This window comes from Heliangelus exortis, chromosome 19 (genome assembly GCF_036169615.1).
Source record: "Heliangelus exortis chromosome 19, bHelExo1.hap1, whole genome shotgun sequence".
NCBI classification, from domain to species: domain Eukaryota; kingdom Metazoa; phylum Chordata; class Aves; order Apodiformes; family Trochilidae; genus Heliangelus; species Heliangelus exortis.
The window spans coordinates 6,910,438-6,920,544 of NC_092440.1; the positions used below are offsets into that span (position 1 = coordinate 6,910,438).

Genomic DNA, 10,107 nt, shown 5'->3' on the forward strand with positions numbered 1-10,107 from the left:
GTCTGCAGGAAGCTACTGCATGTTGTGGTGCTACACACCATCAGTTTCCTACTGAACCACCAGACATTATACACAACTCTCACAATGATGTCTTCCTAAAAAGCTAATTCTATGTACCCAACCATGACAGTTTCCCATCTCCTTCTGTGGAACAAGTCACTGAGGAGGTGAGGAACTCTGCTGACCTGGACCAGGTGGACAAGCCTTGGGGACACATTCACACATATACTTGGAGAGTAAGGCTGCCTGTGGGAGAAGCAGTGCTAGGGTTCGAGCAAAAAGCACTCACAATAAAAAGCACAGTTCCCAGTATTAATAGGTATAGGTAAATACAAATAAAGGATGAGTGATTTCAGTTTGGGCCTGTCTTTATTAGACAACAGACTCAGGAGTGTTCCTCCGTTTCTGTTCTGTTTTTAAAAGTTTGCTGTTTCAGGAGAGCAAGCTGTTGGCTTGAATTTTGTTCTGGCTGGTGTGACACCCAAAGCCTGCTCTGGTTTGAGGAGCGATAATAGTTAGCAACAGATAATTTGGACACTGGCAAGCAGCCTTTACCTTTCTTCTTTTCTCAGTCCCTTCCTGTGGTGGCAGCACAGAACGGTCTCCTCAGGACACTGACCCAGATGTGCCCTCCTCCACATCTGCAGTGACCACCGAGACGGGGAGTGATGAAGTGTTTATTATTTCTGCTGGACCTGGGGCCAGCGGGCTGAGCTTTACCACCTACAGAACCCAGGTAGGAATGCTCCTTGACACCTCTAGAAGCCCAGCAAGCCACAGGATGCCCTTCTTGGACAGCACTTGTGACATCTGTCCAGTTATGCTTACTGTCCACATTGCAGGACGGCCAGTGACTGAGCCAGGTGGTTCTCCTAAGCTTGGAGCTGAGCTGGGCTGCGATCCCCCAAGCATCTCCCCAGCCCTGAGAGGAGCAAGTGCAGGAGCCTAGCAGCAGGCCTTGGGACCAGCCCTTCTAAATGGGTTAATTAGTAAAGATGATGTTCCATTAAAAGCATCACTTGTAACACCTGAAGGACCTGGAGGTCAGCCCTGCTCCAGCCCTCCACTCCCAAGTGGCTGGGGGGAGTCACTCAGTCCTCAGCCTGTCAGAAAGCTGTTGAACTGCCTCACCAGGCTGAGGTTAAAATTAACTGCTGGTTTCAAGCATCTGAAGTGAAAGGCCTGCAGTCTTTTCAAACACACACAGAAATCTGCACCAGTTCAGTCAGCTGGCTCTTATTTTATCTCTTTTAGCTATTATTTGTTTAGACAAAGATGACAGGTCAGAGGCCTCGGGCCTGGCTGCCGGCTCTTTACCACAGAGAAGTGCCTGACAGAACACATCCAGAACCAGTCTATGTTGAAGCCTTTCCCAGGTCAATATTTTCCCTCTCCAGTACCCTCTTTCCCACCAAGGAAACAACCAACACAAGGCACATGCTCCAGGACAGTCCATGCAAAACTTCCCTCACAGTTTACAAAACAAAAGCATTCTGTACCCCAGCGCTTGATGAGGAAACAAATCAGGAGGCCAGGCAGGTCAGGATTCTCCTCCACTGGTGTAGTACATTTGCTAAGCTTTTCCTTCAGTTGGCCACATAGAACAGAAAAAGATGGGAAAACAACTCTGATGCCTTCCCCTGCTCGGACACTGAGAGTTCTGTCCCTGCCCAGACCCAGCACCCCAAAAACCCACACTCCTTGGGCCTTTCCAGCCCAGAGAGCTTCACATGGCAGCAGTCACAGACAAACACAGCCTGGAGACTGGAGGAAAAAAAACCCACTTTCCTTCCTCTTTTCCTCTAGTCAAAAGGAACACACACACTTAGAGAAAAACATTTCTATTTTTCCATCCCTTCTATAAGCAGTCTAGCAGAGAAAACATATATATATATAAAAATAAAACGAATAATGATATATCAGTTCTAAGCGAACACAAGGCAAAACAAAATAATTTACCTCAGGAGGTGCCTCCTTTCTGGTGACATCCATGCTGCTCTCAAGTGAGTCAATGCTCTCAACCTCATCCCCTAAGAAACAGAAAACCTAGTGAGGAAGGGCAAAAGGACCTTTTTAAAAGCTCTGGATCCTTCCCCAAAGCTGAAGGCTGTTATCTCTAAATTGAGCACAGCCGGCCAGCTACAAACCTGCACTCCAATGGGATTTCCTCAGGCCTCCTGGGTTACTCAGGGTTACTGAAAATACAAACTTGTTTACAGTTTAATTTCTAAATGTGTATTTTGAGGATGTAAAACACAGCTGACCAGCCAGCTCCTGACTCCATCCTCTGAGCCCTGCAGAAGATCTGGTCCATAGCTTTTGTGGACCAGCACTAGGCAAGGAGGATGAGTTATCCACTGGAGCGTAGCAGCTTTCTTGGCAGGAGCTAAGAAGTTATCCTCGTGTGAAAAGAGGTGTGAAATGCTGAGCCTTTCCAGTACAGTAAATAACACCATCAGACTCACCTCACCCAAAATGCTCAACTAGACAAAGCAAGCTATAAGGGGTTTTAATTTTAAAAAATATCCAAATTTTTTGGTGTTGTTCTACTGCCCCCCCCAGTGTGAGCCTCAGCTCCACTGGGTAGGAGCCAGTGATGAACTGGATTTTGTTTTTTAACTTTTAAAATCCATTTGAAGAAATCAGTCCCCTGTCAGGAGGCAGCAGCTGGGAGAGCAAACACAGGGCTCTGTATGTGGACTAGTGGGAGGAGATGGAGGGCAGGATGGCTTTCAGATGGCTTCTGAGGTGTCCTCTAAGAGGGTCATGGTGTTCTAAGTCCCATTTGCTTTAAGTCATCATTCAGCCTTTGGCTAATTTATAACTACGACCTCTGAGTACTATTTTTCATGTTTCAGATGCAAAGGCACTGAGTATTATCATGGAGGTTTAAGAAACATTTTTGCTAAAACATGAAAAAAAAAATCTTGAAAATACATTATTCATCTTCATAATTAATTCCCAGTACATCTGTCTCAAAACCAGTGGCTAGCCTTTACACCAGTTTGGATGTAATATTATAATAATAAATCCTCAGACAGCCTAAAGAGGCTTCTGAGCAGAAGACAGCTGGATTATAATTAAAGACTGTTACTTTAATAAAATCTGAGACTAAGAGCTTAATATTGAAACAATCTTATCCAAAGCTTGAAGTTTCTCCCAGCTTTCTACAGAGATTTTTTTTTCCTGCTGTGCTAGCTAATTTCTTGCCTCTCTGCCCATCCATTTCCAATATGACATTTTAACTAAAGAGTTTCTTCAATTTAGAGAAATTTGAGATATTCAGTTTAACAGAAATAACAAATGACAAGTTTCTGGTTTCTTGGGACTTCTAAATCAAGGATGGTATGGGATTTATTTCAAACCCTCTTTAAAGACTATGTAAACTTTGGGAATGTCAGTTTTACATTCTTCTCATGACAACCATATTGGCACAGCTGAAAATTAAAAATACATATAGAGTTGGGGAACAGGAGGCTTATCTAAATAACAGGTGAAGTATTAGAAAGATTAAAAGGATATTCATAGGGCACTCAGGAATTCTAGCTTTTCTGGCTTTAAACCCACATCAGTATGAAGGACAAAAGTTGTGATTTTTAAACACAACATCAGAACATATAAAGTAAGCATGGAAGAGATCTTTAGAAGTCATCTACAGTTCATTCCCATGTCAGATCAACTCTGCTTATACACAGAGCAGTGACACTGGTTTAATGTGGTCTCACCTTCTGATGATGCCAATTTTACACCTGTCTGGATGTCTTGTTCTACTGCTAAACCACATTTTCCACCTGAGAAGCATTTCTTATGTGAAATGAAAATCTTGTCTCCAATCTGGACCTTATGTCTCTTGTTCTGTTCACCACAGACACAGAGAGCAAATTACTCTCTTTCTCTTTGTTTTAAATGCCTTTTCTTTTCTTAATTCTTCCCTAACATAGGATAAAGAGCATCACTTACTTCAGTCTTCCCCCCTGAATCATGCATTTTTGAGATTTCTAATTCTTTCATTGCTTACTTCTAGATTTCTTTCAGTGAGCCCCATCCCTGCTGAAGTTTTGTTTCCCTAGATGGGATATCTGGAGCTTTTTCAAGAGCCAGGCAGATTGGAAGAAATGTTTTACACAGGAAAGTTTAATACTGTGATCTGCCAGGTAACTCCAGTAAAATAACACTGTAGGTATCTGATGTATTTGCTTAGAGAGAGTGGTAGGATTTTGCTTTTTCTATAACTGAAGATTCACACTTTGGTGTAAAACCTGAGACTGGTGAAGAGAGGTCAAACTGATTCCTGGGAAAGCCAGAGAACCACAACAGAGAAGGTGCATTCCTCTGTTTTGTCCCGAGAAAAGAACTGCTGAAGAAGTCTCTCACTTACGCTAAGAGCATAGAAAGTGTTTTCAAAATCTTTTCATGAATGATGCTATAAGCAATCTTTATTTACTCTTTTCAGGACAAAAACCTAAAAAGAAGTGTCACAAGCCCAGCTTCTGTGTCTGACTGGCTGACTTCTAATCACATGGCTGCAGGAGCAGACACTGTTGAGAAGGGGAATGTCCAGCTGGAAAACCACTATCCCAGACAGCGCACGTGGAGTGCCCGCACTTTCCATGACTTCCTGGCTCCAATACCACAGCTACAGAAAAAATGGTGTAGCTGGACCACCAACAGTCCCTTCACAAAGCTGGTTGACAACAGCGTGAGTCTTGCAAGAAGGGACGATGAGGGGGGATGTGGTGGTTGAAATCTGTGTCCCAGTACCCCAAGCTGCTTGCTGAAGGAACACATTTTCCCCTGCTTTGCCTTTCCAACCTGCAAATGTGATATAAAGCTGTCCATCTTGTGTGGGGCATTGGAAACTCTTTTGCTTAACTATACTATAAATAATTCAGGCTTTTCTGAAGTACTAAAGTCTGTATTTCCCAGCAGCTAATATCTGGTTAAGAAATTACACCCAGTCCAGAAAAAAAATGTTTAAAAATGCCTTCAGACTAGATTATCTCATTGAATGTTGTGGGATGTACCTTTTTTCTCTGGTTATACTTTAAATCCACAGGTGTGGGAGGGATATCTAGGTCTCACTGACTGTAATCAAACCAACAGCTTGTACAGTGCTTCTTTTTTAAGACAATATCCCCTGCTTTTAAGGTGGTACATTTTTGCTAACAAATGCATCTCACCTTTACATAACAAGAAATTTTAGCTTTTAGCTCCCTTGAGATCCAAGTTTTCCAATTGCTTTTTATGGTATGTCTACTAACTTAGTATTTTTTTTTTTTTGCAGGGTTTCCCTACAGCTACAAGATCCCAAGGTGTCCCAACTAGAAAGGTCATCTCAGCCACTGAGATAGAGGGAGCATCAGAGCCAGTTTACTCTGACTCATCTGCCAGTAATGCCTCCTACCCCCTCACCCTGTCTGCACAAAGGCAGCGGAAGCTAAGCTCCTGTAATTTGAAGAAATCCAGGTTTGGGAACCCTTACTTTGGATTTTTGGCCAGTTCCCCTGACAGCAAACACATGAAGTCCCTGGATCCCTCAAGACATCTAGGGGTCACATCTCCAGTTAACAGCCAAAGCCCCAAAAATCCTCTAGAGAACTCCAACCCACTGAAAATCAACTTGGTCAATGGTTCAAAAACAAAGGAGCTTATGGTGGAAGCAGATAAAAACAAACCAGTTTTTGTTATTTCTGAAGAAGATGATCAGCAGCCTCTGGTCCTAGCAGAGCATCTTAATCAATGTGGAGATCATCTGTCAGAGCAAAACACTGTGTATGCTCCAGCTGTGGCAGATAAACAGCCAGTGGTGCTGACTGTTGAGGGGAACAGTTCTGCCAACTTCACAGCAAACCTGCCCCTTTGGGCAAAATCCCCTGGTTTATTCAAAGGTCATGTGAAGGCTCCCAGCTCTTCCAGGGACCAGGAGAGCTCATCAGTTGTAGATGCTAATGCTACTGAGACCTCACAGACCTGTGATACCCTAACCACACCCACGTTATGCCAAGCTTCGGTCCAGTGATATCCTCAGAAAGCCTGAAACATCAGTTCACAAAAAGAGAGGCAACAGTGATGGGAGTGGGAGCTGTGCCAAGTAGCTGAGCGTGGGATTCATGGATGGATGCAACTTTAAGTGTGGTTTTTGCTTCCCACCTGCTGGGATTGGGATTATGACTATAACACATAGCACAGCACATACTCCACCTTCCCTGATGCTCACCAACCTCATCTGTATTCTCCTGCATGTGATTTTGGTGTGGTCTATAAGAGAAGAAGTCCTCTGAAAAGGTACTTCAGTCTGCAGAAAACTTTTTCTGGAACAAGAAATGAAAGTCACCCAAGATGGTTTCATGGTGGTTCATATTAGAAACATAAATCAGTTGCCTGTCACTGTGGTATCACTTGAGCCTTTCTGTTGGGAGCTATGAGTTGAATTCCAGTTGTAGGTATGCCTGTACAATCCAAGCCCTGCCAAGCCAAGGGTAAGAATTCAATCATGCATGTTTGTGTACAGTCTTGTAAACTTCATTTTAAACATTTCATAACCTCTGCACTCTAGCACAAAGTTACTGAGCATTAGCATCTTTAGTATTAAAGACCGTGATTGTCTCATACCTTCACTCCCTAGAGAAGTCTACAGACAGGCTGAACAACTTGATGCTGGCTCTAGAAAAGTCTGGTGTAGCTTTATCTTTGTTAGATCTACATAGGCTTAAACACCCCAGCCCACTATATTTTTAAGTGACTCCTCATGGCAACGGGAGCATGTGTACAAAAACAATGAAATTGTAGGAATAGTCTTGGATATTTGCAGCTGCTCTGATCCTATATCCACCAGCTATTTATTGCTGGTAATGCACATTGACTAGAGAACTATTTCCTTTCCTTGAGCAGGCAAGACTTAAAAATTAAGTGGGGCAAACTTTGAGTGCTCACTTTCTTTAGAAATGAGCTAAGTGGCTGTGCCTCCCTGATTACAAATCCGGGGCATTCAATGGAACACTGAACCAAAGGGAAGCCTGCTAGTCTTACTGCCTTTAGGAAATAACCCATCAGTACTTTAACTGCCTCCTGCTGATATTTTCTCATCTTTTCAAGACTCCTGCATATCCAGCCCGCAATCTAGAATTATTTTGCTTTCTTGAATGAAATTCCCCATGAAGCTGTAGTTTGCAGCTGACACAGCACATTGTTTTGCAGCAATAAAACAGGTGTCAGAAAGAAATCTTCTATGCAAGCCTTCCCCTACATATTAGCTACACTGTGCATCCAGTTATCTTAATCCTTCTGTGTGAAGGCATTTAAGTCTGATTCCTGAAATATTTAACTGATTTATTTATGATCTCACCTGCTATTACAGCTTCCATTTGCCACTTATTAATGTCTGAGATATGCAATGCAAGATTGTAGGTTTTGCCTTATGTTTTGGGTGTTTATGTCTCTACATAGACATAGAAGCCTATGGTAGCCATAGGAGCCATAGAAGATGGTAGCAGTGGAAGCAAGAACACACACACCCTTAGCAGATGACTCAGACATGAACAGCAAACGAGTCTCTGCATTTGTTATAAACCAGACTGTGCTGAGTAATTCTGGAGCACAAGTCTGACTCCAGGTTGTTTGAGGGGGTTTTGGTGGGGCTTTTTTGGTGGTTATTTTTTGTTTTGTTTTGTTTTGTTTTTTAATTAACACTACATGATTCAAAGGGAAGAGTTAATATATTTATGACTTAAGAAAATATTTACAAGCCTTCAGTTACTTCATAACTTCCACTGTATTACATTTGTAATTCAGAATCAATGTTCTGTTACTTGTTACATTGCTAAACACTGAAGTACTAAAATCTGCTTCTGAAGTACTTGTGTTCAGTTACTGAAAACAGCTATATTTGAAGGGCTGGGAAAAGTGGCTTTTCAATAAAAGCATGTTTAACTATTCATTCCTCCAATGTAATAAAACTTACTGTGCTTACTGTGATGCAAGACTAAATTGTACGGGCACTGCCTCAGAGCAGCAGCACAGCAATCTCTCTAGCAGCTCCTGCAGTGGAAAGAGCACAAAAGCTGCTGCATCATTCAGTCAACAAACACCTGAGAATTAAATCCTGTTTGATTTCTCCTCAGGAACCTGGCAAGATAATAGGATAGTTGTTTACCTACCTGTGTAACCAAAGAACAGAATTTTCTAAACCTGTGAAGATGGCTGCCAGGGGTGGGTTCTGATAAGAGTTTGGATTTCCTTTCATGTACAGCTTATCTCAACATGGTGTACTTCTTCATCACGACCTGCTGGAGCATGTTAGACATGAGACACCTCATCTGGTATCACATACAGCATGGGCTATATACATATAAAGGTTGAGAGGCCCTCCTTTTGAAGGATATGCAATACTGAATCTCAGAACAGATGTGTCTGACACACCAGACTATCCAAAAGTGATAACTTCTGCCAGGAGAAGTCACTGAAGCCTAATGCCTCCCTCCTGCATCTGCAGATGCACAGTGGCCACCCTCCCACTCCTGTTGGTCAGCCCTGGAGAACCAGGGCAACCTATGGCAGACTTAAGGTTAAGCACCTGACTTGCCTTTTTAAGTTCCTTTTAACTGCTAAAGAGGTACTTGTGGTTTGTACCTTCAAAAAAATTATTTTTTAGATAGTATTACTGCTGGCATGTATTTTGTTCCAAACAGCTATATAGGTTCTGAGGGCTACACTGCCACTTTTTAGTGACAGAAAACCTCACAACTCAGGTGCTGGCCCTGGATTCAGTTTCACCTCTGTGGTGATGCAGTCAGTTTATTGTGTTATTCTGCATACTGTGACCAAGCAGCAAATGGGATAAGCATGCTAAACACCTGCTGAAGAAGAAAATAATTTCAATCACAGTTCTATGGGAAAAAAATGTCCACAAGCATTATGGAGCCAAAAGACAGCTCATTTTCAGTAAAACTGGATTTGAATAATGTTAACTTTTAATTAATTGTTCTGGAATATACTAGGCAATCCAACAGATTGGTATATACCAGCCAATGCTTTAGATAGATTAAATAGGACAAAAATCCATGGGCATTCTGTATTTTTTCACTGTTGAAACAGAGCTTCACCATAAAAGCTTGAAGCTATATAGGCTGTCAAGAATCCTCTGTGCTGTTTCTTATTGTCAGGTAGCTAAAACGGTCAGGAACGGAGATTTGATGGGTAAACAATCCAGATTTAATTTGAAGCTAATGAATTCTAACTGTGAGGATTCAGAGTAGCAAGAATAACCCACTTAAAACATCCTTGCAGAAACATGAACTGACATTTCCTTTCAGAAATCTAACTTTCCTTTAAGAGCAGTTGGTTACAAACCACCCTACTCATAACTGGTGCTTTTTTCTTCTTTGAGAAGGGCACATGAGCCATAACAAAACACATTTGACTCAAATTGTCCAGTCAGCTACTAGATTTTATTCTAAACAATTAAAGATTCATTTGGATTGCAATGAAAAAGGGTAAATCCTAAGCCAACACTTCCCTAATGAAAGCAAGCAACTGAAACTTAGCAGCATTGAAAAGAATACTCAAGAGAGACCAAATATAGCTTGAACATATATTCATGGTCTGTCTAGAAATGTCTTTGATGTTAAACCTCATATGGCACACTTAGCATTTTTTGTAATTCATTTCCTATGGAAACTAATGAGCTTAAGGGTGAAATTACCTCATTGAAAGTCAAAATGGTGAAGTGTGAAGAAAAGAAGGATGACCTGAAAAGCAGATTTAGAAGCAATCTTTGCATATTAAGCATTGCTGTGGGAAATAGTGTAATTAGTTTTCTTCAGAAGTTATTCCTTGGAATTGTGTAAGTGGTATTTCAGCTTCCAAACATCATGCAGAAAGAATGCTAGATAAAATAGCTGGAAAAAATGCAAAATCTCCACACATTATTTTTAAAACCCAGAGATCCTTTTCCTAACTTCCAGTAACACAGTGACTGTTGGTTTATTTTTAGAGGACAGACTGTACAAAACAAGGCCCCCTTCCAGCAGAAATTTCTAAGAGGGCATAAGAAACCAGATTTTCAGAGCATAATTTAGAATTGAGCAATCTCTTCTCAAATGCTTAACT

The 10,107-nt window shown here is 41.7% G+C and overlaps 1 protein-coding gene across 1 annotated transcript in view; it reads left to right on the forward strand.

Annotated features, from left to right (window-relative positions):
- LOC139805316 (uncharacterized) overlaps positions 1-7,196 on the forward strand; it is a 33,275-nt gene extending 26,079 nt beyond the window's left edge. Inside the window, exons 6-8 of the mRNA XM_071763597.1 lie at positions 573-736; positions 4,454-4,699; positions 5,285-7,196. Of these exons, the coding sequence (XP_071619698.1) occupies positions 573-736; positions 4,454-4,699; positions 5,285-6,019 (1,145 nt within the window). The 3' untranslated portion in view covers positions 6,020-7,196. The remainder of the gene's footprint in view (positions 1-572; positions 737-4,453; positions 4,700-5,284) is intronic.
- The last annotated feature ends 2,911 nt before the right edge of the window (positions 7,197-10,107 follow it).